The sequence below is a fragment of the Indicator indicator genome, chromosome 10, assembly GCF_027791375.1.
Source record: "Indicator indicator isolate 239-I01 chromosome 10, UM_Iind_1.1, whole genome shotgun sequence".
NCBI lineage: Eukaryota > Metazoa > Chordata > Aves > Piciformes > Indicatoridae > Indicator > Indicator indicator.
The window spans coordinates 1304992-1321832 of NC_072019.1; the positions used below are offsets into that span (position 1 = coordinate 1304992).

The 16841-nt window shown below is 54.1% G+C and overlaps 1 protein-coding gene across 2 annotated transcripts in view; it reads left to right on the forward strand.

The window, feature by feature from the left end:
- Positions 1-3130: 3130 nt before the first annotated feature.
- NOS1AP (nitric oxide synthase 1 adaptor protein) overlaps positions 3131-16841 on the forward strand; it is a 58774-nt gene continuing 45063 nt past the window's right edge. For both annotated transcript variants that reach the window (XM_054384640.1, XM_054384641.1), the window contains exon 1: positions 3131-3235. In XM_054384640.1, coding sequence (XP_054240615.1) covers positions 3131-3235 — 105 coding nt within the window. The remainder of the gene's footprint in view (positions 3236-16841) is intronic.

Genomic DNA, 16841 nt, shown 5'->3' on the forward strand with positions numbered 1-16841 from the left:
AATCCACAGCCGGCTGCTGGCAGCGAGCAGCTCCAGCCTGCGCCGGCAGAGACCCCGGGGCGCAGCTGTTCCCCCTGCCACTCTCGGGGCGTCCGAAAGACGCTTCTGCAAGGACCGCTCCCTCAGCTCGTCCCTGTGGTTCGCTCCACATCGCATCCCACGGGGCAGGGTCCCGCCAGTAGGTTTCCCTGGCTTTGTCGGGGTCCACTCCTGCTCGGGTGGCGCATGGGACCTTTGTCCCAGGCCGTTGTGCCACCGCATCCCAGCGCGGGGCGGAAATGGCCGGGGCTGGAAAAACAAGCAAACCGGTTCCACAACTCCAGCGGGTACCTCCGGAGCTGCCAATTATTGATTGTGCAAGGGAGGAAACGGTGTGAGAGTTTAATCCTCTCCCTGTTGTTCAGGGATCTCCTGTACCTTCCAATTGTTGGTGGTAGAGGGCTAGGCTTGACGCCCTGGGATCAAAAGCCGGAAAGGCTTTCCCAGGAAGAGGTGGTGGTTTGGCAGGTATGATGCAAGGGCAGGGAGAGTCGGTCACTGAGCCCAGAAAAGAGACACAGCTACATTTTGTAGCATAACAGGAAGGGGGAATCATGTGAAATGTCACAGGTGTCCTCAGCTGCCTGCAGAGACTGTTTGGAGCAGTACCACCCAAGTCATACCTGGGGCACCAGGCAGGTGGGAGCTTGGGACAAAAAAGGAAGAGCTGGTGCCCACCCCCACCCCCACCACCCCTCCAAGCTGCTGTTTCCATGCTGCAGCAGTGCTGAGCTGCTGCTGTGAGAGGCCCACAGGCTGAGAGCCCAGAAGCCGCTTTGGCTCAATCCCAGTATTTGAAGAGTAGTCTCCGAGTTGGCTCTAGGTGCTGCAGCAGTCAGTGATGATAGCAAACATGACTATGGCAGAGGACAGAGGAGCCCAGGGTATCCACCACCCACCAGGGGCTGTGAGCAGCCCCAGTGCTGCCAGGCAAACCCACTGGGACTGCCCCGAAGGAGCTGTTTTGGTCACAAGGCTCTGAGGGCTTCCCATCAAACCCCCACGTCTGTGCCTGTGGGGGAAGTCTCCCTGGCGGCCCCATTCACTGAAGAGATGCTCACCAACCTGCCCACATGGGAGCTGAGTTCCTCACTGAATCCATAGAGGTTTGCTAACTGTGGAGAGACAGCCCTTGGCAAGGCTTGAGTGTCTTCAATCAAATTTAGCACAGGAACAGGGCTGCAGGGAAGCTGTGGGATCTCTGTCCCTGGGGATATTTGCAACTTGCCTAGACAGCCCTGAGCTACCTTCTCTTGTGCTGAAACTGAAACTGGCTTTGCTTGGAGCAGGAGCTGAACTAGAGCCCTCTGGGGGACTTGCCTAGTGACTGTATCATTGCCAGCACCTAGGACTTCAATACTGTCAGCTAAAGCTTTGCTAGAGGTAAAAAGAGACCTTCAGCAGGAACCCAGAGCACCAGACACCACAGAGCAGGTCCATGCTCAAGGCTGACCCACCAGCAGCCTGTCCTAGATTGAAGCCAGCTCAAGTGCCTTGTGGGTGTTAGTTCTCTGCACCCTTTTTGCCCAGGGTTCTCTGCAAGTGCAGTTCCCAGGCTGCTGCAGCTGCTAAGCACAGAACCAGACCTCTGTCCCCTTCCAAAACAAGAAGTAAAGGTTTTCAAAAGCCCAGAGATTGCTGGCATCTTGCCTTCCGTGAGAAATCATCCCTTGATTCACTTGTCCAAGTGACAGTCGTCAGCTCTGTGTGATGCCACCCTAAGCCTGGCATGGGGAAGCTGGCAGCACCACAGCCTTCCCCATACACCTCTGATGGGCATGACTGAGAGCAGGGATTTCTGAGCTTATCATGTAATTGTCTGTGCCAACCTTTTACCCCAGAGCCTTTGGGGATGGTGGAAAACCCACTCCACTTTGAGGGGAAGCAATAAATTTTCAGAAGCATGTGAAGCCCTGTGGCTGGCTCTGCGCTGTGCTCTAAACTTAAAGGAAGTTTCACCACATTGATTCAGTCTGAAAAAAAAAAAATCAATGGCCCTGAATCTGTCATGACCAGAGAAGGGTCAGCAGCCAGCACTGCTCTTTGTCTTGCAGTCATTTAGAAACCTGAGGCACATGAGGGAAATGTGCTCCACCGTGCAGCACCATGCAAGTACCATGCAAGGCAAGGGCTTTGGAATTGTGGGTGTCCTGTTGAGCCAGGGGGACATGTCTGCTCTGGGAAAGGCTCGTCCCAGGTGGTGCCCCTGGCATGTGTAAAGGCCAATGTGAGCTCTCCAGGCCATGCTGCAGTGAGATGAGCTTCACAGCAGTTATACAGCATTGGTGAGTGTTAAAACACAAGAGGAAGGGAGCACCATGCTGTGGGGGTGAGGGGTGGAAGAACCCTGACACGCAGTCAGAGCAGTGTGAGTGGCTCTGCACATCTGGAAAGCAGCTCGGGGGTGCTTTCAGTGGGTGGGGGAAGCACATTCACAGCTTCAGAGCTTTTATAAAGTAGGGCACAGAAGGGGCCCATCTGGCCACAAGGATTGGCCTTTCATTGTGGGGAGCCTACAACATTTCATTAAGCAGAAGACGAAGATGTGTGTGTGTGTGTGTGTGTGTGTGTGTGTGTGTCCAGCTTGCTTGGTTTCCATCACGCCCCGTGTTTAGATGAAAGATTTGGATGGACCTAGCAGGAGGGTTGGTGGGGCAGCCCAGAAACAGGGACCAGTCTCCCGGGCCCCGCTCCCAACCCAGGGTTTGCGGCGTGTGTGCCGGGGGAGCCAGCTCGGCGTTCGCACTCCCGGGGCTTCGCTGGGCCCCCACCTCCGTAACCACTTGCGGGGCTTGGCTTTTTCCTCCCCCTCCTCTATTTCCCGACCTCCGTTTGCGCCGGGCTGCAGACCCGGCACCGCGCACTAGGTGTCAGCGGAGCCTTCCCCTCGTTTTTAACGCTGCCCTGCCCCTCCCCGAAGGAAGAGGAGGGAGCCGCGGAGCACCGCGCTCGTAGCCGCCCCTCTCCGCCTTTCCTCGGCGCTGCGCGGCGGCGCGTCCCCGCCCCGGGGCCGCCCAGTGCTAGGGGCGGAGGTTCGGCGGCGGCGGTGCCGGGCGCGCTGCAGGGGCAGCCCGGCCGCCTCGGGGCCGCCATGCCCGCGAAGTCCAAGTACAACCTGGTGGACGACCGGCACGACCTCCGCATCCCCTTGCACAACGAGGACGCCTTCCAGCACGGCATCTGCTTCGAGGCCAAGGTGGGCAGCGGGCGAGGAGTGGGGGCCGGTGGGGAGTCCGCAGGTTCCCCGCCCAGCGCTTGCGCTCCCGATCCCCTCTGTTTTCCATCTCTCTTTTCGCACAGCCCTGGCTTCTCCCCACTTTCCCCAGCAGCCTTCCCCCCTTGGCGTTGCTTGCTCTTTCCCAAACTCAGTTGCGAAGAGTTAAGTGAGGCTTCCTACTCATCCCGTAAGGATGTCGAAAGGGATCAGATAAACTAGGGTCACTCTGCTGTTTCACTCGAACGTCCCTCCACGCCCAGCATCCCTCCTTGGGTCTGTGTGGTGTTGCTTGGCAATGCTGGCTCGGGAGAACCCGGGACTGCGTGCGTCTTGCTGGGAAAGAGCGGAGGGCTCGGGCTTTGCTCTGCGTTTCCAGCCTTGTGGGAAATTTTGGAGTGCCGGGGCGGTGAGGGACCGGCAGTTGGTGGCTGCGGGATGCCCTTGTACCCCGGTGCCTCTCTAATGGGATAAATGCGTCGTGCGAGCGGACGGAGGAGCAGCGTGCCATTTGCGGTGGAGTGCAGGAGGTCAGGGCTGCCAGCCCAAAATAAAAGCTTGCTGCTTCTCCGTACATATATAGAACCCTTCTTGCTGGCGAGTTTGGGAGGAAGCGTTCTTTGGGTTTGGGTTTTGTTTTTCTTCTGTTGGGACCTCTCAGTATCTCACTCCACTCAGGCTGTGGCTCCCCAGAGTCTGAGTGATCTCGCAGCAGGCTGGTAACAGCCTGGTGGTTGGTCTGTGTTGCCCAGCCCCAAGCAGGTAGCACTGACTGGCAGCAGCTGGCCGTGAGATAATTGGAAAAGGGGAAACATACCTGCATCCCCTAGGAATAGCAAAAGGAGCAGGATTTGACCACACTGATGGGATACTCAAGTGAGGCTGACTTGGCAAACAGCCTGGTGTAAAGCAGTTGTAAGTGGCAGGGAGGCAGGCATCTGTCGCACACCGTTGTCCTCAGAGCACATCTGCTGGTGGGGGCAAAAAAAAAAAAAAATCACAGATTTGGCATCTCATGACATGAAGTGCCCTGGTGGCAAGGCTGCAGCTTCTGGAGGGGGTCCAGGTGTTATTTTTCTGCTTTTCTCAGGGCTGGAAGGGCTCCTCTGCAGAGGCCATTGCCTGCCCAGTGATAGGCACTATGCTGCAGGGAGCGAAACAGCAGAGTTGTTTACAGAGCAAACTTAAACCTGCTTTCCAACTGCTTCCTGGGAAAGACTGCTCCAATTCAGCTTTGCAGCCTTTTACTCCTGGATTATTTGAGCCAATTGCTATTCTACTGCCAGCACCTGCTCAGCCCTCACCTGTGGGGAGGTTGCAAAGCACCTGCCCTTCTAAATTCCATGTGCCTCTTCCATGCCAGCTTTGGGTAGCTTGGCTTAAGGGGGTGAGGAGTGGGATGGTTGTTCTTCAGTCTGCTGGTGGCTCATCTCTTTCACATGCTGCTGGTGTGGCTGTATGCATGGAGTGGTGCACGTTAGCTCCTCTTTGTTAGCTCCTCTTTCTCTTTTGCTATCCTGTGGTACACGCTCTTGCCAGGCACAGTCTGTACAAAACCTCCAGCTTCTGAATCTGTGGATTCCTCCAGCAGCCCCTAATGCCAGATGCAAAATGCAGATGGCTTAGGCAATTACTCTATCCTTTCATTAGATTGCTGGAGATTAATTAAATGCTTACACTCCTGTAGTTCCTTTTAGCCACGAGAATCCTGAGCGCTTAAACCCAGTGCCAGGCTCAAAATTGAGAGGCTCTGACTTAGAGTGGAACTCTGGGGGAAGATTAAAGAAGAAAAATGCTCATCTTGGGGGCTGGGACTTTTTAGGGTGTCAGGTAGTGATAGGACTGGGAAGAATGGAACAAAAACTAGAAATGGGTAGATTCAGATTGGATGTTGGGAAGAAATTCTTCCCCATGAGGGTGGTGAGACACTGGCAGAGGTTGCCCAGGGAGGTGGTGGAAGCCTCATCCCTGGAGGTTTTTGCAGCCAGGCTGGAGGTGGCTGTGAGCAACCTGCTGTAGTATGAGGTGTCCCTGCCCATGGCAGTGGGGTTGGAAGTGGATGATCCTTGAGGTCCCTTCCAACCCTGACAATTCTATGGTTCTATGACTCTCATGCCTGTCTCCTAAAATCCTCCTGGGACTGCTGATGGCACAGGCAGTGGGGGTCCTGGTATTACAGCCCTCGGCAGCTGGATCAGTGCTCTCTCCTCCAGCAGCCTGGGATTCCTGAGAAGCCTCTGCTTGGGGCTCGCTGCAGGGGAGTGATGCAGGCCTGAGTTGGTATTTGCTGATTGATTGTTTGAATGCTTGGCTTTATTTTCACACTGGCACCTAGGCTGTCTGCTGCTGTCTTTAAATGGCACATGGAGTGGATGTGGTGTGTGTCTCAGTTCATCAGTAGCTGCTGGTGTCCATGCTGTTGTCACCCTTGCCTTTCTCCCAAGAAGTCCTGGCTTCCTATGGTGGGTGCTCTGCAGACAGCCAGGATTTAGGTCTTTTTCAAGCACGGAGCAATGGACCTCACTCTGAAGCAAGGGGTGCTGGCATGGGATGCCATTTGGAGACTTGTGCTGCTCAGAGTCACAGAAACGTTCAGGTTGGGAAAGACCCTCACCAAGCCCAACCCAGAACCCTACTCTACAAGGCTCACCCCTAAACCATAGCCCCAAGCACCACATCCAAACCACCTTGAAACACAGCCAGGCTTGGGGACTCCACCACCTCCCTGAGCAGCACATTCCAATCCCTGACCACTCTTGCCATGAAAAATGTTTCCTCCTGTCCAGTTTAAACCTACCCAGTGGCAGCTTGGGGCCATTCCCTCTTGTTCTATCACTAATTACCTGGGAGAAGAGACCAGCAGCAGCCTCTCTACAATGACCTTTCAGGGAGTTGTCGACAGCAATGAGGTCTCCCCTTAGCCTTCTCTTTTTCAAACTAACCATCCCCAGCTCCTTCAGTCGCTCATCCCAGTGGAACCACTTGCAGCCATATGCTCTGGCACAGGGGCACCAAGCCTGAGCAGTGTCCTCAGAGGATTATGTTAATCCATTTTCTGGAGATAACTCCAACAAGAGTTGGAAAATGCCACTTCATGTTTTCAGGAACAGTAATACATTTCACACTTTGGGATGTTTTTACTGAGCCCCTCTCTTGGCCAGAAACCCCTCTGTGCTGCTGGGAATTGAAGGAGCTGGCTCTGAGGGTGTAGGCAGGGCATTTATTTTCTGCTGAGTCTTGTGGTCTGGAGTTTTGGAGAAAATCAAAAGCCTGGCTTCTTGTGTTGGCTTAGGCATTTTGTTGGGGAGCTGGGAGCTGCAGCATGGTGCAGGGGGGAGGGCAGAAATTCTTATGCAGTGATTTTTCTGGTTAAATAAGTGAGTATGTAGAGAGAAAAGACACTTCCTGTCCTCCTCCACCTCTCCACCCAGCACAGCTCTTCCAGTCAAGATGAGGAAGAGGGGAATGTGAGGTTAGTCCTTATCTTCCCGAAGCCTTGGTGCTGCAGGACAAAACCCAAGGGGCAGCTTGTGCAACACCAGCCACTCTGAAGTCGTGACTCAGGCTGCTCTAACGCCTCCAGAGAGATCTGCACATAGAGGACATTAAATGGAGTGGTAGAGCCTGTCCTTGGAGTGCCAGACCCCCTGTCTGTCTGAGCGCTGCTGGGGTTGTACAGGGAAACTATTACTGTCTCCTGTCATTACAGCCATTGGTGGGAGCTTGCTGGGCTGGCCCTCCTCAAAATCATAGAATCATACAATTGTCAGGATTGGAAGGGACCTCAAGCATCATCCAGTTCCAACCTCCCTGCCATGGGCAGGGACACCTCACACTACAGCAGGTTGCTCACAGCCACATCCAGCCTGGCTGCAAAAACCTCCAGGGATGAGGCTTCCACCACCTCCCTGGGCAACCTCTTCCACCCTCATGATGAAGAATTTCTTCTTAACATCCAATCTGAATTTCCCCATTTCTAGTTTTGCTCCATTCCCCCCACTCCTATCATTATCTGACACCCTAAAAAGTCCCTCCCCAGCATTCTTGTAGGCCCCCTTAAGATACTGGAAATCAGCAAGAAATTCCTCTTGCCCTGGAAATGTGGTCCAGAGCAAGGTCCCACTTAGCAAATAGCTCTTATTTGGAAACAGCTTCAGTCCTGAGGCTTCTTAATTCATTCCCAGTGGCTCCCAATGGAAGGGCAGATGGGTGCAAGGACCTTGGATGTGCCATGTGCTGGGACAAGATGTGCTGAATCTTGGTGTTCCTGATAGCAGACCTGTTTACTGATAAATGCAGGGGTGGAGGTTGGGGAGGATTGCTGTTGGGCAGCAGGTGATTTATTTTTGGGTGGTTGGGGTGGTGTTTGGTTGGTGTTTTTTTTTTGTTGTTTTTTTTTTTTCCTTAAGGGATCTTGGCAAGCAGGCATTTTCTCTCATGTTTGTCAGTACTTTTCTCTGCTTCCGTGCGTGGGAAACTGAAGTTGAACCAGGCATCTGCTGCTGTCTATGTTTGGAGATGGGGCATGAAGGAAACTTTAGTCTGATGCAGTATGTCCCTTCCTATGAACCCCTCCAGCTCCCCTGCCCACTGCCTTCCTAAGGCTGCAAGCCCTGGCAGTGCTTGCTGGCTGTTGCAAAGACAAGTTGTTTATCAGGACAAGAATTGTAGCCTCAGGGCAATACTAACCTTGTGTGTTTCTACTCCTGTGTGTATTGTTCTGTACATAGGGATCGTGCATAAAAGCATTTGAAGTGAGCCCCTGTTATAAGAAGGATCTTGAGGTGCTGGAAGGTGTCCATAGAAGGGCCATGAGGGTGAGCAGAGGGCTGGAGCTGCTCTGCTATGGAGACAGACTGAGAGAGTTGGGGCTGTTCAGTCTGGAGAGGAGAAGGCTCTGAGGAGACCTTCTTGTGGCCTTCCAGTATCTGAAGGGGGCTACAAGAAAGCTGGGGAGGAACGTTTTAGGGTGTCAGGGAGTGATAGCATAGGGGGACTGGAACAAAACTAGAAATGGGGAGATTCAGATTGGATGTTAGGAAGAAATTCTTCCCCATGAGGGAGGTGAGAGACTGGAAGAGGTTGCCCAGGGAGGTGGTGGCAGCCTCATCCCTGGAGGTTTTTGCAGCCAGGCTGGATGTGGCTGTGAGCAACCTGCTGTAGTGTGAGGTGTCCCTGCCCATGGCAGTGGGGTTGGAAGTGGATGATCCTTGAGGTCCCTTCCAACCCTAACAGTTCTATGATTCTATGAGTTGAGTTGCAAGCAGCATGGATCTGGTTTTCAGACTACTTCTGTTTCTTCAGACTCCCTTCCTAGTGAGGCTGGCTTTGCCATGGGGCTGTGGATTCAGTAAAGACCGGTTGTGTGAAGCTCTGCACCTCTTTATCTGGCTGGGAAAGGTTTAGCAGCTTTCTTTGGGGGCTGTTGGTGCTGGCAGCTCTGGAGTGTGGTGTGCAGTGTCAGGGCTGCTCAGCCCGGAGCAAAGCTGCAGTGTGATTGAGCCCAGGATTGCTTGCTCAAGGCTATAAATAACCTTCCCGAGTGCCACAAAAGTTCCTGCCTGAACCAGTAGCATATTTCTGCTGTACTTGTGAAGTCGGTTCACAGGCTGCTTAGTGAAGCTCTCAGCAAAAAAAATATCTCTGCCAGGGGGGATTTGGCAGAGCTGCATGCGCCCAGACTGTGGGTCCCAGCCGGGCACTGCGTGGGCTCAGCAGATGCCAGAAGGTCCCTAGAAAGACGTGGCAGGGATAGGATGCTTCCAGTCCTGCCTTCTGCCTGCTGGAAGTATTCTGCTCTTCTGCATCCTGGGCAGGAATGCCTGTAAGGCTGTAGCTGGGTGTAAATGCAGGAAGCTCAGCCCCTGCCACAGGGGCAGCTGTGGGCGGCCAGGCTGGGTGGGGTACGGAAACGGGGGCGAGTGGGCAGGCAGCCCTGCTCCCTTGGCATGGAAAAACTTCACCTCTCCTGCTGTACCTGCTCACTCTCTGCCCTGCTGTCTGTCCCTGCTGCAGGGCTGCACCCTGCTGCAAAGATATCTCTCCTTATCAAGTGAGCCAGGTCCTGACTGGTGAGAGAGGAGGGTGGGTGCTGTGCACATGGCTCTGGTGGGTGCCAGGGTCTTGTCTTGGGATCCTCTGAGGTCTGTGTCGCTGGTGCTCAAGCCCCTGCTGGGCTCACAGGCAGGGCAAGTGCTTCTAGGAGTAGCAGGCAAGTGAGGGCTGATATCCTCAGGGCATCAGCTTGGCCATTGCTGCCTGGCCTGAGGTGTCCCTGTTTTATTGCCTGCTGACTCAGCTCTGGAAGGAGTCTGATGTGCTGTGTTAAACCACCTGGCTCCCTGGACTGGACACGCTCCTGTGTCCTCAAAGTGTACAGCCCCATTAAGAGAGGTCTGAGCCCTCTGCCCCCACCTGCCAGGCTCAGGCTGGCAAGCCAGTGCCTTTTTCCATTGCAGTCAGCTGGCACCCTGACTGTTCTGTACCCTTTGGCCACTGAGCCCACACTGCTTCTGGCTGAGTAAACTTCCCCACTTTCCGCCCAGTGAGGCTGCGTGTTCCTGGGGTGCAGGGCAGAGCTGGGACAGTGCCAGCTCAATCCTCTGGCTCTCTAGGCAGAGGCCATGCATGGGCAAGTGGAAAACAGGAGCACTGGGCCAGCCAAAGTCCCAGGAGCTGGATTGCTCCTTGCTTTCCCTGAGGGCAGCAGCCTGAGAAGCCCTTATCAGGCAGCCTGCAGGCGGGCAGGGTGTTTCCCTGGCACTGGGGAAATTTGGGGTGTCTGGCTGGGAACTGTTGCCCAAGCACTTTGGCCCTTGCCTTGTGGTACAGCCATGTGTCACAGGGCCAACATCTCAGTACCCTGTGCAGCCTCAGGCTGCCCTGGACTCTTTACAGTAGGCTGAACATGAGCCAGCAGCGTGCCCAGGTGGCCAAGAAGGCCAATGGTATCCTGGCCTGGATCAGGAATAGTGTGGCCAGCAGGAGCAGAGAAGTCATTCTGCCCTGTACTCAGCACTGGTTAGGTCACACCTTGAGTGCTGTGTCCAGTTCTGGGCTCCTCAATTCAAGAAAGATGTTGAGATGCTGAAATGTGTCCAGAGAAGGGCAGCAAGGCTGGGGAGGGGTCTGGAGCACAGCCCTGCCAGGAGAGGCTGAGGGAGCTGGGGGTGTTTAGCCTGGAGAAGAGGAGGCTCAGGGCAGACCTTATTGCTCTCTACAACTACCTGAAGGGAGGTTGCAGCCAGGTGGGGGCTGGTCTCTTCTCCCAGGCAAGCAGCACCAGAATAAGAGGACACAGTCTCAAGCTGTGCAGGGGGAAGTTGAGGCTTGATCTTAGAAAGAAGTTCTTCCCAGACAGAGAGATTGGCCATTGGGATGTGCTGCCCAGGGAGGTGGTGGGGTGGAGGTCCCTGGAGGTGTTTAAGAGCAGCCTGGATGAGGCACTTAGTGCCATGGTCTAGTTGATTAGATAGGGTTGGGTGATTGGTTGGACTTGGAGGTCTCTTCCAACCTGCTTGATTCTGTGGTTCTGTGAAATGTTGGGACTCTGACATCCTATATCTGATTCCTCCTACCTGGCTGCCAGTATCTCCAGTAACCCCTCCCCAGCCTGGGTGCAGGATGAAGCTCTCCTGGTCCCAGGGAAGCTGGGTGGCCCATGGTGTGATGCCCCAGTGTGGGGCTGGTGCCAAGGTGTCTCCTCTGCCTGCACTGCCCTCAGCTCCTCAGCAGAAGCAGCGGATCCTCACCCCTGGCAAGCTGGCTGGCTCAGGACAGCTTTCAAAGCTGGCAAGGTGGCAGCTTGCCAGCATGGGCTCCCCTGTAAGCTGGGTATGATTCAGCTCTGACCTTTGCATGTGGGTTGGACTGGCAGAGCAGTGTCCTGCCTCCCTGGGGAGGGTGGCACCTCCTCTCTGGGCAGGCTTTCGCTGCCCACCACCCAGGAGGTATCTCAGCAACACCCCTTGGAATGCCTCCCCCTGTCAGGGGTGCAATTGGCCTTTGGTTTTGTGGAAATCCCTGCCAGCTGCTGTCACAGAAAAAGCACCTCCTCAAGGAAATGGATTTCTGACAGAACAGAGAAGAAGCAATATCAAACAACCTCAAAGGGACCCAAGAAACTGGCTGACTTGTTCAGACAGTGCTTTGGCAAAATGTTCTCCTTTCTTTTCCTGGGTTCTCTTTTCAACTGTGACCTAGGGAGAACTGGTAGTTTCCTAAACTGGAAAGGTCTTCTATAAGCCATGGTGTGGAGGGTGCATCGTGTGGGCTGTCTGAAGGCTCCTTCCAGCAGTGACTGGGACAGAGAAGGGAGCCTGTCTGAATGGGAGGGGTACAGCAAGCAGGCTCTCTTCAGATGCTGAGGAGCCCAGGGGAGCCTGGCTGAATGGGAGGGGTACAGCAAGCAGGCTCTCTTCAGATGCTGAGGAGCCCAGGGGAGCCTGGCTGAATGGGAGGGGTACAGCAAGCAGGCTCTCTTCAGGTGCTGAGAAGCCCAATGGATGATGGCCTCCGAGCCTGGGGCATGGCAGGGAGAGGGGCAGCCCTGCCCAGGGGCTGGGGAAGGATGAATGGAATCCTGGGTCCCACACACGGGGATGGGAAGCAGCAGGGTGCTTGGGGGACCAAAAGCACCCTATAGAATAGGTGCTTTGTGCTGCTGGATGGTACAGGCTGTAGCTGTGGCTGTTTGCAAAGTGAGGGCTGCCTTTGTGGGGCTGCCAGAGCGCCTGGTTGCAGGAGGGACCCCCTTGGCTGCCCATTCACTGGCGCACAGAGCGGGTGGCCTTCCTCCTCCTAATTGGGCAAGGGAGGAGGGGGCTGCCTGCAACTGCCCTCACCCAGCCAGCTCTGCCCTCCCTCCATCTTCAGAGCACAGAGACTGGTGACCCTCTAATCCCTCCTGGCTCTTGGGTGCAAGTGGGGGGCTTCACCTCTGTCTTGTCCCCCCCCACCCCAAAGCTGGGGACAGGGATGTGGAGGCAATTATTTAGGAAAGCTGTGTCCTGCACATGTCCATATGGTTTCCTCCTCCTCAGTTCCTGGGTGGGTTCTTTCAGTGGTTTGCTGTCTTTGTCAGCTCTCTCTCACACAGCTTTATTTTCTTTCCTTTTGTCTTGGCCACCATCCTTTCTCCTCCCTGGGCTGCGGCTCAGCCTCAGCCCCTCCTTTTCCCCTGGGGTCGACTTGCTGTCATGGGTGCTGGCCCAAGGGAGCAGGGCCACCACCATGCCTGCCACTTTGGTTGGGGCACACAGATATTAAAGGACAGCAGAAGCCCTTGCCTGTGGTCTGGGAGCTCAGGGGTCCCTGGGGCTTCTGCCGTGGGGAGTGGAGAGCTGAGTCTCAGCACTGGGATGGGGCAAGGGGTTAGTCCTGCACCCTGAAGGCACAGCTGCTTTGCTGATCCTCACCTGCTTTTTCCCCACACCTCTTCCCAAGCTGAAAGTCAGTGCTATGGGTCAGAGGGCTGAAGGAGAGCAGAACAGGAGTGGCCCCCAGTGTGCTTGTAACTGCAATCACTGATCAATGCAGATGGTTTCTTAGACCACCCCCCCTTCCTCACCTGGGAAGCAGTAGGTTAGCCTCCAAGTCCACATTTTGGAGGAGATCCTCCCCACACTGTGAAGGGTTGCCCCTCTGCAGTGCAGTTCCTGTGTATAGTTTCTGCTCCCTGAGGCAAAAAGTAATCTGGGGAGACTTTGTCCATCTGTTGGGTTTGATGAAACATGCAAAAAAAAACAACCAAACAAAAAAAACTCACTACCTGCCTGCAGAGCGGGGGAGAGGTGGTGTGTTTGAAGCTGTGAGCACAGGAACTGTGTGAAGTGAGCCCACACTGGGGCTGGAGGTGCTGTGAGATCCGGGGCAGGAGGAGCATGGTCCTGTGGGATGCAGCAGGAAAAGGTGGAGCTTGGGTTTGGTAGCGAAAGCAAATCCTGCACCCTTTGTGACCTGAGCTCCTTGGATTGGGGAATAGCTGAGGAAAGGGACAGAGCAAGGCATTCCTGCTGCTGGTGTAATTTTCCAGGAGGGCCATCCAAGGAGGTGCTGCACAGTGGTGTCTGGTTTCTCTTACATCATTTGCTTATAGAATCACAGAATTGTTAGGGTTGAAAGGGACCTCAAGGATCATCCAGCTCCAACCCCCCTGCCATGGGCAGGGACACCTCACACTACAGCAGGTTGCTCACAGCCACCTCCAGCCTGGCTGCAAAAACCTCCAGGGATGAGGCTTCCACCACCTCCCTGGGCAACCTCTTCCAGTGTCATGGGGAAGAATTTCTTCCTACCATCCAATCTAAATAATTTCTAGTTTTGTTCCATTCCGCCCTAGTTCTATCACTCCCTGACACCCCACAAAATCCCTCCCCAGCTTTCTTGTAGCCCCCTTCAGATACTGGAAGGCCACAATAAGGTATCCTCAGAGCCTTCTCCTTTCCAGACTGAACAGCCCCAACTCTCTCAGTCTCCATAGGAGAGGACCTCCAGCCCTCTGCTCATCCTTGTGGCCCTTCTCTGGACACATTCCTCACCAAGATATCCTTCTTGTAATAGAGGCTCCAGAACTGGATGCAGTACTTATGGGGAAGCCCAGCCCTGCTGGGCTCACAAATACAATTCCAGGCACAACTGAGAGTCACTGCTGGTCAAGGTTGTGGTCATCAGCCAGGAGGCCATGTGGCTGATGGAGCCACCTCTTGCCCAGCTGATAGCTGCCACTCCTTGCTCTGTCCTTGCACATGGTTGTGCTCTGTGCTCACCTGGGGAAGGAAATGTGGGCTGAAGGAAAGGGGTGACCACTCAGCAGTGGTGACCTTGTGCTGTTGGGATTAGCTGGTAGGCAACCTCTGGCTGCAAAACGTGGCCCTTCTTATTTAAGCTATGAAGCTTCCCTTGCAGGTGGGTGGGAAGCAGTGCTGGGTGGTCACTAGCAGAATCCTGGCATGGGGATGCTTGGAGGGAGAATTGCTGTGCACCCATCTGGATGTGGACCTGTGCTGGATTTTATGGTCCTGCTCTGGCAGGGGGTTGGACTTGATGAGGATGATTAGGGGACTGGAGCACGTGCCTTATGAGGAGAGGCTGAGGGACCTGGGGCTTTTTAGTCAGGAAAAGAGAAGACTTAGAGGGGATTTATTAAATGTTTATAAATGTCTGAGGGCTGGGTGTCAGGAGGGAGGGGACAGGCTCTGCTCACTTGTTCCCTGTGATAGGACAAGGGGCAATGGATGTAAGCTGCAGCACAGGAGGTTCCACCTCAACACAAGGAGGAACTTCTTTACTGTAAGGGTTACAGAGCACTGGAACAGGCTCTGCAGAGAGCTTGTGGAGTCTCCCCTCTGCAGACTTTCTGCACCCATCTGGATGTGTTCCTGTGTGATCTGAGCTAGAATGTGTGGTTCTGCTTTGGCAGGGGGGTTGGACTTGATCTATTTTCCAACCCCTAACATCCTGTGATCCTGTGATCTTCAAAGGACCCTTCCAAGCCCTAACATCCTATGATCCAAGATGCTTGCCTGGCAGGGGAAGATTGGGAAAGGTCTCTTCCTTACATGCTGCATGGTGACTGTGTACCCAGTGCTCTGTCTGCCTCAGCCCTCCTCCTTGTCTCCTGCTTTTTAGTGATGGCTTCCAGAATTCATATAAGAGAAGGGAATGGATTGATGTCAAAGTCTCCTCTCTTAATATGACCTGATCGTTTGAAGGAGCAGACAGGCTCTGTTCAGGGATGTGACTGAAAACTTAACCAAGATCTGCACTTTTGCAGTCAGGCTTCTGTTCAGCACCTGGGGTCTGGGCAGTTGATGCTGCCTTTGCCAGTGGCCTGCAGTGTGGCCTTTAATTCCTGCTTACATAAAGCTGCCCTGCACTGTGGCAGCCTGCTCAGCACGTGATGAACATGCCAGCTGTTTGCTCTTTATTTTTATATCCTCTTTCTTCACATCTGCTCTCAGCACTGACTGCCCGGTGCTGGTTGCTGGATGCCTGCCTCTGCCTGCAGCTGGGGTCAGAGCCACACGTCTGGGGGTGGTTGCGCTGAGTAGGGAGCTCTTTGGGTTTGGGGTGCAAGCATTGAGGGTTAGCAAGGAGGGCTTTCCAGAACAGCACACACAACTCAGGTGTGGTCACACAGCCCCTGTGCTCTGCCCTCAATAGGGGTGGCAGCAGTGTCCCAGCAGAGAGGAGCCAGGAGTCCAGCGAGATGAAACTCCTCTCTGCATCCCCTGCCTGTACAGTCACCCCAGCACATCTTCAGCCATTTAAGCACCCAAATGAGAGCTGCCACTTGAAACCAGTGCTCTGGGTTTTGGTGGTGTCAGCAAAGGCCGTGGCCATATTCCCAGGCACACATAGCCCTGCTGGGTTTGGTGCCCTTGTTGTGCTGCTGAGGGTTACGTCAGCGCTGGTGTTGGGCTGAAGCGTGGGAGCACAGGGTGCTGGTAAATAATCTCAGAGAGCTTTTCTTCTAACTACATGGTTTTAACACTCAGCTTTGACTCTTTGTCGCTTGTCTGTTTTCTGATCCTTCTTCTGAATCTGCCCTCTTCCATTTTATCTTTAAAAAGGTTTTTTGTTCGACGTCTCTCCGTGCTGGGTCGCGGTGCCGCTGCCTTTGGTCCCCTCTGAATAGCAGAGCAGCTCCTTTATTCTGCAGGCTTGGCCTGGAGGCTCAGCATTGCTGCAAAAAAAGAAGAAAAAATAACAGCCAAGGGGTTTTGGCAGTGCTGTCATTAAACAGCAATGGGCCCAGCACAGGACAGATTGCCCCGGCTATTTTAGGACTATGCCAATATCCAGGTCTCTAATAGATGACTCAGTGCAGCCCGAAGGGATGTTGGCTGTACCTGCGTTCTTTGGTCGTGGCTACAATGAGTTGAGGCTTGCTGGCCTGATTCCTGAAGTTGTTTTATTGTTAGAGCAAGGGCTGCTGAATCCTTGAAACATCGTGGTGAGGCGACAGCTTCACGGTGGGAGATGTGTTGAGGCTTCAGGTGCAGTAGGCAAAATGCCACCGGTGGTAGTTTTAGGCTGTGCCTGGAAAATTCCACCATGGGGCTTGAACAGAAAGTGGTAGAATGTAAATAAATTAACCCTGGCTGGGGGGGGGGGAAGGAGGGAGGGTAGTAATCACAGAATCAAGGTTGGAAAAGACCTCAGAAATCAAGTCCCACATACCTAATACCTAACATCTCCTGACAACTAAACCATGGCTCCAAGTGCCATATCCAAGCTTTTTTTGAGCACCTCCAGGGAAGATGACTCCACCACCTCCCTGGGCAGCACATTCCACTGGCCAATTACTCTTTCTGAGAAGAACTTTCTCCTCATCTCAAGCCTGAACTTCCCCTGGCACAGCTTGAGACTGTGTCCTTTTGTTCTGCCACTGGTTGCCTGGGAGAAGAGACCAACCCCAACCTGGCTGCAACCTCCCTTCAGATAATTGTAGAGAGCAATAAGGTCTCTCTTGAGCCTCCTCTGGTAATGATAAGGTCTAAATGATCCCATTGGGCAGATATCTAACATAAAGTTAGTTTTGTGCACTGATTCACTCTCTTTTCAGCTCCCTATGTTCTGGCAGATA